We start from the raw sequence: 19,412 nt of genomic DNA, 5'->3' as shown, positions 1-19,412 counted from the left end.
CAGGCGGCACAGCAGGTAGGGCTGCTGTCACACAGCTCCAGGGTCCTGGGGTTGTGTGTTCACCAACCCAACTCCAAAAGACTGTCTGCAAAGAATTTGGTGTGTTCTCACCGTGACCATGTGTTTCTAGCGGGTGCTCCGGTTTCCTCCCACTGTCCAAAAACACACATTGGTAGGTGGATTGGCTACTCAAAAGTGTCCATAGGTGTGCGTGAATGTATGAGTGTTTGTCGCTCTGCAGTTTGTTTTCCTGCCATGCACCCAGTCAGTTCCAGGTAGGCTCTAGACCCACTGTAGCCCTGAATTCGATAAGTGGTTACAAAGACTGAATGAAAGAATGAATAATTCAGAAGCCACTTCCATGAGGTGATTTGGATTAAAAACAAATTTCTGATCCTTCACCTCCTTACTTATGAACTCTGCAGTCAGTTAGGGCCATGTTATCCTGCAGATAGAACCGTGTCCTGTTCCCTGATGCAGTTCCTGACACTTCCTTCCTTGACTTTATCAGGAGAAGGTTTATCTCATAACATCACACCATACACAATGAAAAAGCCCTGTAGAAACGCTCTCAACCTGAAAAAAGCCTGCGACCCAAAGAAAAACTGGTTTTCGAGGCTTTAAGGCTAAAGCCAACTTTCTGCTTCTGCATTGACTTTGGTCACCATATCTCCCACCCCCAAACAGGTACAATGTTGTGTAGGAAAATAAGGGGAGCTGTGTGACTGCGTACTGTCAGTGGAGGAAGGTGGCTCTTTCTGCATTTGTAGAGTTCCGTTAAAGTTGTGAAAGTTGTTCACACACACTGCTTGACACTCAACAAAACCACAACTGCTGAGTTTAACCTTCTGGAGGCCTTTCAGCCATGTCTGAGGTGATCCGATACATCTTGACATTTTAACAAATTTCACCTACCGAAAAATGTTTATTCTCAAAAAGCTACACATGCTAATATTCAGCACAAATCCTGCAACAATAATGTGAGAGAAGTCTATGTCTTGCATCTGTTTTTTGTTTAAATTAACTCTAAACATGGACTTCCCAAAAACCTATTTTCAAAAGTACTGATATACAGTGAAAAAACATATTGTGAACATTTATGAAGTTGTCTTTAGAGCTTTGAACTTTGTAGACATGAGTGTTGGCTACACACTGGTGTTTACAGTTTTCTGATATTTTAATTTTTCGCCTGATGCAGTGTGTTCACCTTCAGTAGATTTCACAATTACACATTTCTAACCCTGCACTTCTATTTATAACCATCCATAACCTTTTCTAACTGTGTATATCCACATATAACCCTCTGCGTACCCCAGTGGTTTGGAGTGGTGAGGAAGGGTCTAAGTCACTTGCGTTCAATCTGATATTTTATGGAAACGCTGATGATTTAATTATAAGACACAGAATAACAATCATATTTTAAATGTTTAAGAGGAAATGAGAGAAACCACAGGAACCACAACTTCCTTATCCTGGCTCGGCCGAGTCAGGGCAAACCACTCACCAACCTGCAACTCAGCGTGAGAAAATGCTTTAAACCAGGAGTTTCAATCACTATCCTCCATTTACAGCACAGGCCAAAACCTGGCCCACCAGAACCAAACTCTCACACACCATGGCACAACACCCAGGAAATGTGTTACTGTGGTTAAATGTGTTAGTGATGTCAGCACTCACATCCTTTTAACACAGCACTTTATTCTTATGACTCATGCTAGCTAAACTACTTGTGTGTGTGTAAAAATGTGAGCGCGTGTGTGTGAGTGTGTAGTTTTACAGCAGGCTAAGGTTCAGAGTTTTACAGCTGTGCTGCGACTGTGGTCCGTTCTGAAGGTTTGTCTAACAGTGAGGTAAGGTACATTATGTTCAAGATGCGCACACACACATACCTTAAAACATCCATCTAAAACCATACTGTTATCAAATAACAGTTATCTAAACCATTTCCCTATTACAATTCTCTCAACCTAGGTTCAATTAAAAAAAAAGCTGGTTAATCATGTTCAATCCTGGGAGGAGTTCTCTGTCAGGTGATGGTCAGTAGTGGGTCAGTAACTAAGGGGATGAGTAGGGGATGATTAAGTGGTATGTTTAGTGATTCAGTAGGGGAGTAACAGGGGGTCTGTTTAATTACTTATGTAGAGATTATGTGCATGTGGAACCCTGACTAACAACATTAATATGAATATCCCTCAGAGCAAACTCCTCACTGCTTTAGTGTGTTACCCAGCGACACAGACTGTAAAAGAACACAGATAGGCTTTAGAACCTAAATTATTATAAAACCCTTTTACCGACAGCAACTATGTATTTTTCCTATTTCCTCTGTTTTCCTCTTTGTGAAACATTCCCAACGTAACAAGCAGTGTCAGTGTCGAGGTGCAGAAACGCATGGTGTGCATCTCAGACATGGATGGCACAGTGCGGTAATTTGACCACCATGATCTTCACTGACAGGGCATCAATGATGCAGCTTCTCCGTCACTTTTGGATTTTGTGTTTATTTAGTAACTGGCTGCACTAGCTCACTCCCTACCACCCTCATGTGGCAGAATGAGGACAGGAGAGAAGGTAGAAAACACAGAACTCTTATTTTTATTTATGTTTTAGAGAAAACGTGAAGGGGGAAAAAAATAATAAATGAAATAGTTTTTGGAAATATTTATCTTTCTCGTTTGGGGTGGGGGGCTGTTTTTGCTGGTTCTCAGTGTGATACGACCCGAAGAGGCGGAGCTACTCCAGAAGACACTTTTACATACATTATTATCGGTTATAGTTTTACAGCAGAGCAGCACTGACCATCTGCTTGAATTCTGATTCCGAGTCAGAGCCGAATGTCGGATGCAGTGACAGAACTTCTCTCCGTCTTCCATTTTAAATATCTGCTCCTGGCAGGAAATGTTTTATGAAAGTGTTTTTAGAAAGTTATATTAGAAAGTGTAAGGTGCATAACATTAACGCACGAGCGATTCTCCTCATTTTCTAGATTCAGGTTTTGTTTATGAGAGGGAACTGAGTGAGCAGAGTTTACACTCCACACACTCTAAGATTAAGAGCAAGTTTTGCTTACAGTCGCAGTGTGAGTTTAACAGTGAGATCGAGCATTTAAAAAGAACATTTACATTTTTTTCCAGAATATTTAAATCTTTTTTTCACACAGTTAATGTGTGAGATCTGAGTCAGCAGACTGCTATGCATATTAGTTTGTGAAGTGTTCTAGACACTAATTCTGTCTCAGTGTGAGAGGTGGCCGTTTCTCTAAACATAAAACACACCACGTGAGAAAAAATAATAACCAATAATAACCGTCTCCATAACAACCTGCTGTGTGTGTGTGTGTGTGTTTTTACACCGCTATCTGTGCATGTATGGACTGAGCATCACTGACATTTTAAAATAGTTTTCACCCCTAAAACCGAGAAATGTAAACTTAGAGACTGTTCTCTGCAGAAACTGTGAAAAGTGTCCACACGGCATAGTTGTAAACAATAAAGGTATCGCCTGTAATATCAGCAAAAGTTCCAATAATTTTGCACAGATAACAATAATTTAAAAAAATAATAATAAATCCACAAATTGTCAAAATAACTTATTGGCCGGAGATATATAGTGCATCACCTATTACTGCACTGTTACAAAGTCTACCAAACTACTGCACTTAAATATATTAAACAGCACATTCCTCCGAAACTGAACTAAGGGCAAAAATTGTCCACTGATATTCTGCAGGGCATTCTTTTCCCCTCACAGAATCGTATTTACAAACACACACACATTCACTGTTGTGTAGTGTGTGTGTGTTATGCATGTATGTGTAGTGTGTGTGTAGGTCTGGTCGGTATAATCATTCATTCATTCATTTTGCTTATTCTGTTCAGGGTCGCGCTGGGTCCAGAGCCTACCTGGAATCATTAAGTCACACCTACGGACGCTTTTGAGTCGCCAATCAACCTACTAACGTGTGTTTTTGGACTGTGGGAGGAAACCGGAGCACCCGGAAGAAACCCATGCGGACACGGGGAGAACACACCAAACTCCTCACAGAGAGTCACCCGGAGCATGACTTCAGGTCCCTGGAGCTGTGTGACTGCGACACTACCTGCCACCGTGCCGTCCCTGGGCGGCATACTGATATATTAAAATATAGCAGGATAGAACAGAGTGGGATATGGAGTGAGGCTATATTGTTCATATCGATATTTGAAGTTTAAGTTTTTAAGTACTAACTCGTGTACAGAGCCAATGTAATTTGCAATGTAATTTATTTTCAATATATGAGGAAAAGTTAAGACACCCAATGAAAACCTTTGTCTTAAACATATTTAAATATGGAAATTTGATTGTCATTTGAATATTGAGAGATGAAATTGAAATAACACATAAAACTTCATATTCATAAAATATTATTTTTCACTATGTGTATAATATCATTTCTTATATCGGCATTCAGTGTGTTATATGTGTGTGTTATGAATGCAGGTGTGTAATGCAAGTATGTGTGTTTTTGTGATGCATTTAAGTGTAGTGTGTACGTGTTATGCATGTAAGTGTGTGATGCATGTATGTGTAGTGTGTGTAGTGCATGTATGTGTGTAGTGTGTGATGATGCATGTATTTGTAATGCATATTTGTGTGTGAGATGCATGCCAATGTGTTGTGTGCACACGTGTGTGTGTGTGTGTGAGAGAGAGAGAGAGAGACGCATGCATGTGTAGTTGTGTGTGTGTTTGAGAGAGATGCATGCATTGTGTGTGCGTGAGAGAGACGCATGTACGTGTGGGGTGTGTGAGACACATGTATGTGTGGGTGTGTGTGAGACGCTTGTATGTGCGGTGTGGGTGAAATGCATGTATGTGTGGTGTGTGATGAGTGTGAGAGATGCTTACGGTAATACCATATACCACAATAATATTTTGAGATGCATGGTGGAATGAAAAATATCGCCCATCCCTATGTGCATGTGTATGTTAGGTATGTACATGTTGTGTGTGGTGCATACATTTTACTGAAAGTCAATGAGATTTACACAAGTTCAAATATATTTTTTTAATTGTTGTTATTTCTTCTCTATATTTTTACCTCTAAACACACTTGTCCTCATGCGTTAATCACACTACAACAAGACTGAATGCGAGAACACAGTGAGCAATCAGAAACCACTAAATATCTGTGTGTGTGGTGACATCACAAACATGACTAACAGGGAGTCCGGCATTCGCTCAGTGATCAACCCTCAAGCCAGACGCTCAGGAATAATCAGATAGCGTCCGACTACCATACAGACACAAACTATCTTTCTATATCTCTTTGAAACAGGAGGTGTGTGAATTGAGATGATGACAGGTATTCACACACACCCAGTGACCTCATTCACCTACACACACTGCTGTAGTAAAGTCTGTACTGTTCATTGTTCATTTTCAGGTCGCTCTCTGGAAGTCTTTCTCTCTCACACAAAAAACAGCATGATGTTTACTTCTCCACATTAAACAATGTGACAAAACTTCCTAGTGTTAACTTTGTAATGCTACACAAAAAAAGAACATTACAACATCAACAGGAACTTACGAATACAGAGACAGTTTACACACACTCTCACAAATTCTCACACTCAGACACACATATCTTACTCACACATTTAAAATAGCACAGCTCTATTTGGTGTGTTCTCCCCGTGTCTGCGTGGGTTTCCTCCCACAGTCCAAAAACACAAGTTGGTAGGTGCCAGAAACACCTCTGTGACAACGGCTATATTGATAATGGCAGTACAACAAAACTAGGCTTGCCTAGCTTCTCTTTACTCTTGTTTTGTAACATATTAGCACCGATACCACTTTTTCCCTTTCGATACAGATATTTCATGTTCAAGTATATGCTGATACTGAGTACCGATACCTACGTTATCTATTTTAACTACTAGACAAATGCCTATAAATCCTGATATTTATATTGCTATACTTACATATTTTATTTTGTTAAACCAGTGTTCTGCATCACTAATAAGATATAAGCTTGAATTAACAACATTTACTTTTTATTAACTGCACATTAAAAACATTTATGTTTCAGAGCCATGAAAAAGTAAATTTCCATAAGTACAAATAGAAAAACATAGTATAGCCTAACTGAACAGCTTTTTACACTCGAGAATATTTGTCACAACTGTGAAATGCTGCTGACCTGTGTTAGCATGCTTCTTTGTGGTTGCTTGAATGAAGTCAGTGTTCTTTGGCATATCATTAAGCTGGGTTACACTACACAACTTTTAGCGTTTGATTTTTCTACCCAATTTTGGAGGTAGTCACATAGTTTAAACTCTCCACCAACTCAAGGCTGAATGAGTCCCTTCAACAGCCAATCAGAACAGAGAAGAGAAAGTAAACACATGCTCGAACAGTGGAGCTCTACAGTGGAGGACAGATTAAATGGTAAAACTATGAAAAAGTACAATATATTACATAGTGCTGGATGCACATATCCCCAAATAATGAGTATTACCTGTAGGAGAACATGGTGAGCCACACATTCTAATTTTCCATTCCACCTTAAATGATGCAAAACTGACGCAGGCTACAGCGCTGTTTCTGAACCATTTAAGGTGGAACGTAGCCGCAACAAAGTACTATTCTAATCTCCAGCTCCAACTGCAGTGTGTAGAGACAGCGCTGACCGAGTTTACCCATTTTTACATGTTTTTTTCCTTTGTGTATCTATACAAACAGCAGACTGTGAAATACCCAGTCTGTTTACAATCTGCTCTGACTTAAATTCGAGTTGCATCTAGCGGCGTGCATGCATGTCAGTATTGGCTTCATGGGGTGTGTCCTGAAAAGTGCCCTGTGCACTGTGCACTACATGTAGGGAAACACACGAGAGTAAAGAGCTGGTTAGGACATTCCTCTAAAAAAAAAAAAAGTTTACCTTAATCTCTTATTCATCAAACTGAGTCAAACCTGAGCATAAACAAGCACATACTTAAACAACCTTTAATTGTTCATCAGTTCCATCATGATATGTCTCCAACCAGACCCAATCAATGCCTCGCACCGAGATTTCGGCTGACGGCGGACTTAAATTAAATCAGACACATTTTCCCATTCAGCCAAGTCTTGCAGCAACATCACACGGACCAGAAACCACGTGTAGCTCAACAGTATCCTGTCTTCAGGTGCAACCTTGGTAATCAGTGTGTACAACACTCCTCCCACACACCTCCAAAACCCAATTTGAACCCACACCTGCTCCCCAGGCCCAGGGGATGGCTGCCCACCGCTCTGGGTGTGTGCTCACAGCCCCTAGTACACTAACGTGTATGTGTGATCACTGCCACAGATGGGTTACATGCAAAAGACACATTTTGTTGTATGTTGTACAATGACAAATAATTGCACATTATCACCATCCAAAACCTGACATAACCCAACAGAACCAACCCCACAAACAAAACTACATTAAACAAACATCTAAAACCTGACAAAACATAAACCGAACAAACCTCCAAAACCTGACAAATCTACCTCAAGCACACCCTGGGCCCTTCTCTGAATTACCCAGTACACAGAGCCTGGAGAAGTTTTGGACTCTGGAGTCACCTGTGTGACTTCACAGAGATCTTCAGCAAGTCAACAAACAGCAGCAGATAAAAAAAAACACAGTATAATCTCCAGAACACGTCCAGAACCAAACCTCCTATATCCTACAGGGCAGAGACATCCAGAAGGGCGCAATTCTGGAGCTAAATTTAACCAAATGCAACTGGACATTACAAACTCTTCACACTCCATAGGTTTCTGACAAGTGTCCAGAATAAAGAGCTTATCAAATTCAAAATAAAGGGAGAAATGGCGTGAAGACAAGTCTGAGCTGGAAGGACAATTTGAGGGCAGTTCTCTTTAATTACACACACCAAACCTGAACCTGCCACAGGTAAACACACCTGGATTTACTCGACAGGCCAACAGCAGCACTGCACACAGTGTGTAAACACAGACAAAAACATTAGAGAATGCGCAGGTTTTAGAAGGAATCATCAGTAAATAAACAGTTAAAGTTAAAGCGCTCGAGCGGCTAAAGGTGCAGAAAAGTTGAACGTGTCAAGGAACACTAAATTTTACCTCAGACGTCTGGTCCAATCAGATTACGCATCAGGATTAAGTGACGTGGCGCTGGACCAATCATATCATCCGAACTCCAATTTGATTTTAAAAAAGGCAGTGTTTTAATCATGTATTTCTTTATGTTCCCTATGCAGGCCTGCACAGATCAACACGATCAACCTGATCGATCCGATCAGCGCAGAAACTGCACCGGTTCGGAGACAGGGGGTCTTGGGAGACCGGAAACTCTCACTAAGCGAGGGTGGAGAAGAAAAAGAGCAGAATGGCATTCATCCGCTCCGCCTGTCTCCATTCACACGCCAATACCCCACACCGAACTGCTCTGAAAACGCCCTCGAACTGGCCCCTACTAATCCACACAAACTGCCCCAAAATCTTCTTTTAACATTCCCCTAAATCTGCCTCGAAAACCTGTGGAGTTATCCAATCCGCCTCAAAATCACCCACCCAGTAATTGCCCTCAAATATCCCCATATCTGTCCCTACAGAACCACATTCCCCATGTCTGGTCCAGCCGTTCCCCACATCTGTCCCAGACATTCCCCACAACAGTGGAACAGTGTTCCAGAATTCCAGGAACGCTCGGCCGAGCTGAAAGACTGCTGTGGGCTCAGTTCCACTTTAAACAGCGGCGCCACGGTTCCACTGCTGCACTGTTTAAGGTGGAATGTGGACAATCGAACAAGAAGCGGGTGAGCTGAACTTCTGCATCCTACTCCAATCTATCTTTACATGTTTAATAGACTAATTAATATATTTAAAACGCGGATTAAACGGTCTCAGTTTTAAGGTCGTTTCTAATATCATTAAGAAGAGCATTTTCCTAAGTTCACGGTCAGCATCCACGGCTCCGATTTCACTATATTAATTTTTATACCGCGACCATTTGAACGATTTTTAAATGGCTAGCGTTTAAGCAAAATATACATTAGGCCCCGGAGCTCATCCCCGGGGTTTCCTGCGGCGCGCAGCCGCCCGATAGCTCACCTTCCTCTGCTGCTTCTCCCAGGCCGGGTCGAGCAGCAAGTCCCGGTCCCAGTCACTCTCCGGCTCCATGTAGCTTGCTGGACCGGAGGAGGAGGCGTTGTTGGCTGCGTGGTAATCGACCATGGTCGTGTAGAGCGGACGCCTCGAGTCTCTCAGCCGAAATGAACTCGCTGCGTTTCAGTCAACAGCGGAGCAGTCAGTCAGGTCCAGAGCGGCCGCGGAGCTCTGATACAGCGCACAGCGAAGGGGCGGGGTTTTCGGGGGACCCGCCCGCGCCTGGTTAATATTCAACAGGGGAGGGCGAGGCAACTCTGGGAAACGAAGGCGGGTTAAACACCAGATACTCCCATTGCCCACTAAAATTAAAGTTCTAACTGGCCCAGCTCCAAGCAGCTGGAACAGAAGCCAACAGAAACAGAGCAGTGATTTGTAAACACACTGTGAATCACATTCAGACAAAACCAGAATTTATAATATATTCACTCATTTATTAATTTTATCACAAGTCATTTATTAATTTTCTGTAACCACCTCATCCTGTTTAAACACTTCATCTTCAGTCAGAAGCTCAGGTCAGTGGCATGTTTTATAGAAATTAGGACTTTTTACTAAATGTATAAGAAGATGTTTCTATGTTTTAACAAATCATGAGTTTGCTCCTCTGTGATGAGGCGTCTGGAAAGCACAGCCGAACTCGCCCCTGAATCACGCACAGTATCAGACAGTGAGTAACAGAGCAGGTATAGGCAGTTAGTCCTCTTCCAAGCGTGTTGAGCTGTTCAACAGGAGCCAGGGGATGGCGACGTAGGTAGGTAGGAGTGGAAGATCCAGTAGAATTGTATGGTGAAGTTCCAATACAGCTCTGCAGCAGAGAACTATTTAACAGAGGGACAAAGCATGATGTAGATTCCAGTCCAAAATAAACGTCTCTGAAGCAGGATAAAACGAGGATAGAATGACAGTGATGAACACAGTTGGGGACTTATTTCTGTTTTAATATTTCTGAAATGCATTGCAGGTGTCAAATCTGGAACACATTAAAATGAATTAGCTTAAAAATGTATTATGAAGAACATCAGATGTCCACGTTTTTAATAAATCAGAATTAATTGATGAATGCTTTTTAAAATAAATTCACCTCCTTTTGGACCTGAGGTCTGTAAAATTCTGGCACACTGATAGGAGTTTGAGGAAATGATGACATCTAAATTTTGTGGGGGAAATTATCAAATAACTGTGTATTAAACAAAAAATAATTATTAACTGCTTTCTGGATCAGGCAAACACAGACTCACATGTAGTTCATTAACATTAAAAATAGAGTCTGGAAAAATTGCAATAAAATGAAAGAACATCAATCTTTGCAGCATTACACATTATTATAATTATGTAGTCAGTATAATATTAAATATATACAACAACTTTACTTAAAGATTGGAATTAAGGGACTGTCCAAAAGAAGAACTGCATCATGAATATAAAGCAGAGAAGGTGGAGACTAACGTCTTATTATTAGTAATTCAGAGGATGTGATTAATAATGTCTCATGAATATTAATCATGAGAAGAAGAAATATTTGAAGAATGTTGATGAACCTCTGTGGCAGACACACCCAGCATTCCTCTCTCCAAACGAACTCTTCCTCTTTCCAATGTCCTGTAAACATTTACTCACAACAAACTGACTGTAACTTCAGAGTCCAGCGTTAAACTCCAGAATCGGTCTGAAACAGAACCAGCAGCTGTGAGTGGGTGCAAAGAATTCAGGGATAAGAGGGTGAATAAACCTGTGTTTTTGTTATTTAGGAGGAAAAAGTGTGAATTTACAGAACAATGCCTCATAAATTATTCATGAACAGCCTCCCTCAATGCTGGCCTGATTGTGGGCACCACAGGCTCTGACCCTCTTCTGGGATTGGTTAATGCGGTCACTCCTCCTCTTCCTCACTGATTGGCTAGGAGAACTACTCAGGTTGATGAACTACCAGCCAATTAGAATGCAGGGGTGAAGCATCACCGACCAATCACCGTCAAGTGGTTGGGGTTTAGGTGACAATTCATTCCCTGTGGCAAAATGTTTCGTTTTCCTTTGAGTTAAACATGACTTAAAAATCAGTTCAAAACCAAACTGGTTTCTATCAAATATAATCAGAACACTGCAGTAAATGAGAACGGCTCTCTGAGCATCATGACCTCACACAGCAAAACATTACAAATACCCTCTCTCTTCTTTATGTATTTACTCTTTTCTCTATTCCCCCATTCTTTCCATCTCTCTCTCTCCCTGTTAACTCTGACATTTCCTCATTTTTCCACAATGTAGTTACTTTGGCTGAATTTCACACACTCAGTGGCTTACACCTGTGGACAGTTTCACACACTCACCCAGTCATACCTTTACCCAGCCATTCACACGGTCACATTTGTGAACAGTTTAACCCAGCCATCAGGGAGGGTTTGACTCCTCTTGCACCCTTTGTGTGATATTTAGTTTTTTTGAAGCAGCGATCCTAAAGGTCAGGGATAGTGCCGCACTGTTGCCTCCAAGTGGTTCACACAGTATATGGTGTGGATCACAAACACTTCAAACTCTTGTGGACAGGAGATGGTGAGATGTTCTTTTTCTACCATTCAATTCTCTCATGGGGACGGCATGGTGGCGCAACAGGAAGTGTCACACAGACCTGGAATTGGGGGTTTGAGTCCTGCTCACCGTCTGTGAGGAGTTTGGTGTGTTCGCCCAGTGTCTGCGCAAGTTTCTTCCGGGGGTGTTTTAAAAAAATAAAAATAAAATAAAATAAAAATAAATAAATAAAAATAAAAACCAACACGCATGAGTAGGTGGATTGGTGACTCAAAAGTGTCCATAGGGTGTGTGTGTGTGTGTGAGTGAATGAATGAATGTGTAAGTTTGTGTTACCCTGTGAGGGACTGGTGCCCCTTCCAGGGTGTTTTCCTGCCTTGCGTCCAATGATTCCAGGTAGGCTCTGGACCCACCATAACCCTGAACGGGATAAGCAGTTAGAGACAATGAATGAACGAATGAATGATTCTTTCATGGACTTTGGTACAAAGTGGTGACCATGCAACCTCTCTGCTGCAGAGACAGAGCCTTTGGTGGGCGCTCCTCCTATATTGTCCAGTATTCTATAAATACTTCACTCTTATTTCACCTCCATCACCAGTTTTCCTGAAGCAGGAATTCTCCATTGAAACTGAAAATGGGAACGAGGCATATGTTCAGAGGGTCAGGACAGTGAGACTGAGCGGAAATGAATCAGGATCAGAACAAGGTTTACATAAAGTTTTATTTTGAAAAGTGGAAATCAGCAGTAGCTATGTGTTCACGGCTTTGTATAGTAAAAGCCAAGTGCGGTGGTATAAATATCCTCAAAGCAGTCCTGCAATACTGGGGTGTGTGAGGTTTAAGTCACCGTCTGAGTATGTGTGTGTGTTCACTGAGATGTGGCCATGATGCTGGAGACACCTGCAGAAACAGAAAAAGACAAAGTACAGGTGTGAACATAAGACCCACTGTACACTAACTCAGGAATAATCAGATGTTACTAAACTCCTCTCCCCAGCAGGGCTGTGCCAGGGTTCTCACCGCAACACGCTCTGATCTGTCTCCAGAGATTTTACACTCACCCGTAACTTAAGAGTTCTCCTCCAACAAAACTGACTCTAATGTCTTCTGTGTGTGTGTGCATGTAGTGAAATGTGTATATCGTTATGGGTAGTGTGATGTGTGTTTGTGTGTGTTGGTAAGTGAATTAAGAACTCACTCTCAAAGTCGATCTTCTCCACTATGTTCTTGGGCTTCACGCTCTCCTCCTGATTATAAATAAATATTTGACCTTCTTCATTTTCCATCCAGCCATATTTATTCATCCACACCTTCACCTGAGTGTCTGAGAGAGAAAGTGTGTGAGAAAGAGAACAGAAAGATAAGAGGGGGTAGAGAATATTAATATTAAAATAACAATTTTTATGTTCAGGAGGCGATGTGATATCACAGTGTGTGTGTGTGTGTGTGTGTTTCTGATTGGTGGAGCTATGTTGTTGATGGTGGAGGGTTCGATCCTGATTCTGTTCGACTCACCCAGAGGGTCCCCGAGCATCTCAGCCAGCAGGCGGTGCTCTATCGTCTGATACGTGATTCCTACAACATGACAGATAACTACACACACACACAAAAACAGATAAACCAAATGTTAACATTGGTACAATGGTGAAACAAGAATACACAACTACCATAAAATCCACTTTTTTATGATAAAAGTATACTTCACAGTTCCAGATAATTACAGACTGAACTTCTCTCACAAACACAACATTCCTGAAACCCACACGTGCTTTACCTACATTTTCGAACGGAGTCCTCAAACCCTGTGATTCCATCAATCAGCTCCCGGTTCTCCTCCAGACTCGCCTTACACACACACACACACACAGTGAGGAGAGAGAAGGCATAAGTGCGCCACCTGCTGACAGCCTTTAGCACTTTCAGTCTCAAGATCAACGTGTCTGAGATTGTGTGCAAGAGCCCGTGTGTACCAGTGTGTGTATTACCCAGAAGCTCTGGAAGTGGCAGGTCTCGAGCAGGTTTCCGAGGTACAGGATCTGTCTGATTGGTCGCTCCTCCTGCTGCGACACTGCTGTCAAGGAAACAGCCTCCTACAACAGCCCCCTCCCCCCTCCCCAGTTTCTATCCCTCTCTCTACTCACCCCACATCTGTTTCTCTCCATCCTCACTCATCCCTCTCTCTCTCACTCACTCACTGTCTGACCCACCACTCATCCCTCCCTCTATCTTGCTCCCCCTTTCACTTTGTCATTCCCACTCATCCCCCATCTCTCTCACCATCGTCTAACCCTCATCTGTTTTCTCACTCCCTTTCTGCCCCTTCACCGCAACTCATCCCTCTCTATCCCCCACTCATCCCTTTTCTATCTCACTTTCCATCTGTCCCTTACCCCACTCATTTTCATCTCTCACGCCCCCTTTTTGCTGCCCCCCCATCCCTTTCATTTCCTCACTCCCCTTTTTGTCTGTCCCTTCCACTACTCATGACCCTCTATCTCACTCCCCCTTTGTCTCCCCTACTGTCTCATTCTCTCACACTCCCCTTTCTCTGTCTCACTCCCCACCTGACACACACACTCATCCCTCTCTCTCTCACTCCCCCTTTGTGTCCCCACCAGTCATACCCCACTCTCTCTCTCTCACTCCCCTTTCTGTCCGTCCTCCCCATTCATCCCTCACTCCCCATCTGAACACCCGGCCCATCCTTCTCTCTCTATCCCACACTACTTATCCCTCTCTCTCACTCCCCCTTTCTGCCCCCCCCCACTCATCCCTCACTCCCACTTTCTGTACTCCTCTCACTCCTTCCTTTCTTTCACTCCCCATCTGACTCACACCAATTTATCCCTGCATGCATCCCTCACTCCCCTGCTGTGTCTCCCCCAATCCCCCCTTCACATCCCTCTCTCACTTCCTTTCTGTTTGCCCCAATCATCCCTCTCTCACTCCCACTTTTTCTGTCCATCCTCCCCTCACTCATTCCTTTATTTCTCACTTTCCATCTGACTCACACCTCTCCTCCATGCATCCCTCTCTCACTCCCCTTCTGTCTCCCCCACTCATCCCTATCCCCCTACTCCACCTTCTATCCATCTCACTTCCTGTCTGCTCCTCCATTCATCCCTCTACCTCACTTCCTCTTTCTGTCTGCCCCCATTTATCCCTTTGATGCCCCATCTAATCCCCCACTCACACCTCTCTCTATCCCCCACGCATCCCTCTCTCATTCCACTTCTGTCTGTCTCCCTCCACTCATCCCCCTCCTTCTATCCCCCCACTCATCCCTCTCTATCTCACTCCCCACTTTGTCTGCCCCCAATTCATCCCTCTCTCCCTTCCTCTTTCTGCATGTTTAAAATTGATAAAATAGGAAATAAAAAAACAAGTTTGGTTTATAAAATCTAGTGCTAGCTTTAGCTTCACAGAGCTGTTTAGGTGAAAATGAGTATTCAATAAGAGGCTGGAGAAACACACTCATTCCATCTGTCTCCCCTGGCTCTTGTTCCCACCTCAGGGAACTCTGTGTATTCCGTCTGGAAACAGAGACTTTGAATAATGTAAAGCCAGAGTGAGACGCGAGCATGTTTCTGTGTAATGCGCTCCTCAGACATGGATTCTGGGATCTGTACTGTCCTCTAACCTGTCTGTCTGAACTCTGCAGCACCATTGGTGTCCACACACTGCACTGAAAGGATACGTGAGGCTGGTCGATCATACACTTACACAGAGTGAAGTCTGTATGGGGAAGATTAGTCAGAGCCTTCAGCAGAATCTGAGCCGTCACACTGGTCTGAAAATATGCAGGATTAAACTGATACCTAGAGAAATAGAGAGAGCGTGTGTGTGATGACGGAGGTCAAGTGGTAAATATTCACGCTCGATGATGAGAGACAGGAGGATGAGTGTAATCTGGGTCTCTCTGGTTCTCCCAGGTGTGTACTCACAGTTTCAGCACAGCCAGGTTGGCCTCCAGGTCATATGCGTTCTCCCGGGCCTGGGTCTCTACATACCGCTCCAGTGTCGCCAGGTTCTCTGGGTTATACCTTAACACAACATACACAACATAACGGTTTAATCTGCTGTTTTAATCCAGCTCCACTCAGATGCAGCACTGACTCTGGATCATACCCTTATTCCATAGCAGAATAATCCACAACCAGAGAATCAGAAGCTCAGAGACGTTCCGCTGTGGTTCTAGAGTAAATGTCTAAGACAGAATCTCACAAGCTTCTATTACTTTTACGTAGTCAATCAATACATTCAGATGTTTAAGACGGTATTCAAGCAGAAAACCATTTTAAACAAATATAAAATTTAAGTAGTTCTGACCTGGTTATGGTTCTGCTGCAGGGGAACATAAATGTACATTATTCTATTATTATTGTAGAATGTAAATGTGTGTTGAGTCCAAACACCCCATTTCATCTCAGGATACATGTTCTTATATTTTACACAGTTCTATAATGAAAGATTACAGAAATCCACCTCTCCTCCTGAAGAAGAGAACGTAATTAAATTTTAGGGAAAACAACTGGATTTTAACACCACTGCTGTACCTTTAAAAGGTACATTACACTGTTGTACCTCAATACAATTTCTAAGAATGTGGTTAAATGTTTATTAAACCTGTCTATATCGTTTTTACAGGATCCCTGTTACAACATTGAGTTAAGGTTTCAGTTGTGTTTCGCGTTTTAAAGACCATAGCAAAACTTGTTTCAGAGAATATTTTATAAGTTTAATATTCTGTTGTAAATTTTCTTCCTGATGTTTTTGGTTTTTATTCTTTGGTTGGTTTATACTATGTGAATGCAACATGTGAATTTTTTCTCAGTAATATTGCATGTGTGAACATCTTAATAAACAACACAGTATAAACAAACGTGTAACATTATACTACACTAAACACCGTAATAAACCATTTATAGCACGCTACACAAACAGAACCACATCTGAGGTGTTTATGCTCTTATTAAAAAGCATACGTTGTTGTTTTTGCTGTTTATTTGTTTACTGTTGTGTTTGTTGTTTACCTGTCGATGCCCCGCAGTAATTTCCCCACATTCGCTCTCATCTGCTCGAAGGCCATGTTTCTGCGATCCGGGGACGAGTTTAATCAGAGGTTCCTTTTAAATTGATTTCAATGTAATTTTTATTTTTTATGTCAACGCACGCGGCCACTTCCACTGGCTCCCACAGCGGAAAAGGAAAAGGAATCGCTTAAAAGTCTCTGTTAGAGCTTCTAACCAATAAAATTAAAATAAAAAAGGAAAACAAATAAAAAAAATAATATATATTATGAATAATAATATATATTATATATATTAGTAATTCATATTTATTGATCACTAAATTCAGCGAGTCACGCTTTAAGCCGAGACAAAAGTAAAAAAATATATTCATACAAATGATAAAATATATTGTATCCGTAATATTAATTTATTTATAAAAGTACAAACAAAATATTTATATATTTCCTAACTTATAATAATATGCGTTCAGTTATTCCGGGTAGGCTCCCACCCTGAACTGGATAAGCGGTTAAACACAATGAATGAATGAGTGAATGACCGTATGCGATAGAAAAAATGAGGGAAATTATCAGTCATCCACAATAGATTTATTATTTTTATTTTATCCTTTTCCAAACTTTCAGATTAATCTGATGTGTCTCCGTTTAAACAGATATTCTATGTTTAATTGTATCTTTATTAAAGATTAAATTGTTTATGTAGACGATAAATTCATTCATTATCTGTAACCGCTTATCCAGTTCAGGTTCGCGGTGGGTCCAGGGCCTACCTGGAATCATTGGGCACAAGGCAGGAATACACCCTGGAGTGGGCGCCAGTCCTTCACAGGGCAACACACACACACACACACACACACTTTTGAGTCGCCAATCCACCTACCAAAGTGTTTTTGGTCTATGGGAGGAAACCGGAGCACCCGGAAAAAACCCACACGGACAACACATCAATGTTTCTGGATTAAATCGGGATTACTTTTTTTCAAACATTTTCCATCAAACCAATGAAGCTGAATTCCAAAATATGTTCTAAATTCCAGCTGTTTTCTTTCGGTGTTGAGTAAATGAATCCAGGGACCTGGGGTAAAAGTCCCGCTCCAAGAGCCTGAATGAATTAATAAATGAGTCCAGGAGAAATAGTTCAGGAAAAACACGTTTATTTTTCCATTTGGTAAATTCTGAAAACACAAAGATATGCTTCTTTAATTTTGTTAAAAAAATGTAGAAAAACCTGAGCCGTCACCAAAGAATGACACCAGGATTCATGAGAGACAAACGAAGAAAGGAAACGACTCACATGTCTTTTATATTCTCAAAGGAACCAACAGACCATTCCAATCTTAAAAGCAAAATTAAACCAATTCCTTCCTGAATTTGAGGGAAACAGCCTACAAATAAATCACTGACAAACTACCACTCTATTAAAGATAAAAAAAAATCAATAATAAAATATAAGCACTCAACAACAAAGACAGGAAAATGTTTCAGATGAAGAGAGAGTATTTCAGACCAACAGTTCCACAAATCCAGCTCAGAGTGGAAACTGACAGACGATAGTCAGCCCAGAGTGTTCAGCCCCTAAAAAACAGTTTATCACAAACTCCTTCGTTTAAACTGTGTCTGACCCATGACCTGACACCTTTCTGTATTGATCCCATTTCTCTGAAAACTGAGCAGGAGAGGAACTCTTTTCTGAACTGGGCCCTGTCTGAGTTTGAGCTGCTCCAGCCTCCGCTCCATCGTTAGCATCCTCTACTTCTTCAGACTACATCACAGTGCTAAAATATGAAAATGAGCCTCTAACAAATCAAACTAACACAATCTAACAAGTGGCAATTTTTATTGTAAATTGGGGCTGATTTTCATATTCTAACAGCTGTTATAATAGTTTCCCCACAATGTTCAAATGTTCTCTAATCATGGAACTTTAATAATGCAGTTCCTGAATATCACACGTTGTGGGGATCAGTTGGTTCCTCGGATTGTGCAGCTCTGACTTGGAAGTGTTTCAGAGGCGAGAGATGTATGGACAGGGCTCAAGATCCATTTAAACAAAAAAAAAAACAACTCTGAAATAAGTCTTATTAATTCCCTTCTACACCCTACAGAACAAACCCCATGGACCCGGACCCACGACTTAACAGCTACGTTGATGTGCGGAAAATAATTGGACACAAGTTCTGCACACGTATGCTTGCGCAATTCCGAGAAAACACACAAACACCAAAAAAACAAAAAAACACACACACAAAAAAAAAAACTAACAATTTAATCTCAATGATCTGATCCACACTTATAGAAGAGGACAGGGAGGTCAAGGGTAGGGAGGTTGAGGGTGGGGGTGGGTTGGGTGCTGATGAAAGGTGGTTCAGGGAAGCTATAGGGAGGCTTTAGGGGCTGGAGGGGGGCAGGTTTAAGCACGTTCTCCGCGGATCCGGCGGGCAAGCTGGATGTCTTTGGGCATGATGGTGACGCGCTTGGCATGAATGGCGCAGAGGTTTGTATCCTCAAACAAACCAACCAGATATGCCTCACTGGCCTCCTGTAAAACATACACACACACACACAGACACAGAGTGTTGTCACCTCATAATTTCAGCTGTAGGTTTACAGACAACAGCAAATCTTAGAAGAGACTCCCTTATCCAAGGCAGCTCTGAAAGAGTTAAATAAAAAGTGTTTGGTAAACAGAA

The 19,412-nt window shown here is 41.9% G+C and overlaps 3 protein-coding genes across 7 annotated transcripts in view; all 3 read right to left on the bottom strand.

The window, feature by feature from the left end:
- The window catches only part of LOC136675878 (alpha-actinin-4), a 35,443-nt gene extending 26,110 nt beyond the window's left edge, over positions 1–9,333 (bottom strand). For both annotated transcript variants that reach the window (XM_066652674.1, XM_066652673.1), the window contains exon 1: positions 9,105–9,333. In XM_066652674.1, coding sequence (XP_066508771.1) covers positions 9,105–9,227 — 123 coding nt within the window. In that variant the 5' untranslated portion in view covers positions 9,228–9,333. The remainder of the gene's footprint in view (positions 1–9,104) is intronic.
- A 3,065-nt stretch (positions 9,334–12,398) lies between these two features.
- LOC136675721 (eukaryotic translation initiation factor 3 subunit K) lies at positions 12,399–16,895 on the bottom strand. Of its 2 annotated transcripts, none has more exons than XM_066652440.1 (8): positions 16,724–16,895; positions 15,635–15,733; positions 15,388–15,508; positions 13,676–13,753; positions 13,469–13,535; positions 13,206–13,283; positions 12,889–13,014; positions 12,399–12,590 (listed from the first exon to the last, which is right to left on the bottom strand). In XM_066652440.1, exons 1-8 carry the CDS (start codon positions 16,777–16,779, stop codon positions 12,559–12,561), a joined length of 657 nt encoding a protein of 218 aa, XP_066508537.1. In that variant the 5' UTR covers positions 16,780–16,895; the 3' UTR covers positions 12,399–12,558. The 2 variants fall into 2 exon arrangements, with proteins under 2 accessions (XP_066508537.1, XP_066508538.1); XM_066652441.1 differs by having other exon boundaries at positions 13,676–13,750.
- A 964-nt stretch (positions 16,896–17,859) lies between these two features.
- The window catches only part of LOC136675857 (histone H3.3A), a 47,083-nt gene continuing 45,530 nt past the window's right edge, over positions 17,860–19,412 (bottom strand). For all 3 annotated transcript variants that reach the window (XM_066652639.1, XM_066652638.1, XM_066652640.1), the window contains one exon: positions 17,860–19,261. In XM_066652639.1, the coding sequence (XP_066508736.1) occupies positions 19,133–19,261 (129 nt within the window). In that variant the 3' untranslated portion in view covers positions 17,860–19,132. The remainder of the gene's footprint in view (positions 19,262–19,412) is intronic.

This window comes from Hoplias malabaricus, chromosome X1, assembly GCF_029633855.1.
Source record: "Hoplias malabaricus isolate fHopMal1 chromosome X1, fHopMal1.hap1, whole genome shotgun sequence".
In the NCBI taxonomy this organism is placed as follows: domain Eukaryota; kingdom Metazoa; phylum Chordata; class Actinopteri; order Characiformes; family Erythrinidae; genus Hoplias; species Hoplias malabaricus.
Note: the sequence above shows the minus strand (reverse complement) of the source record. Positions and strands in the feature narration are given on the sequence as shown.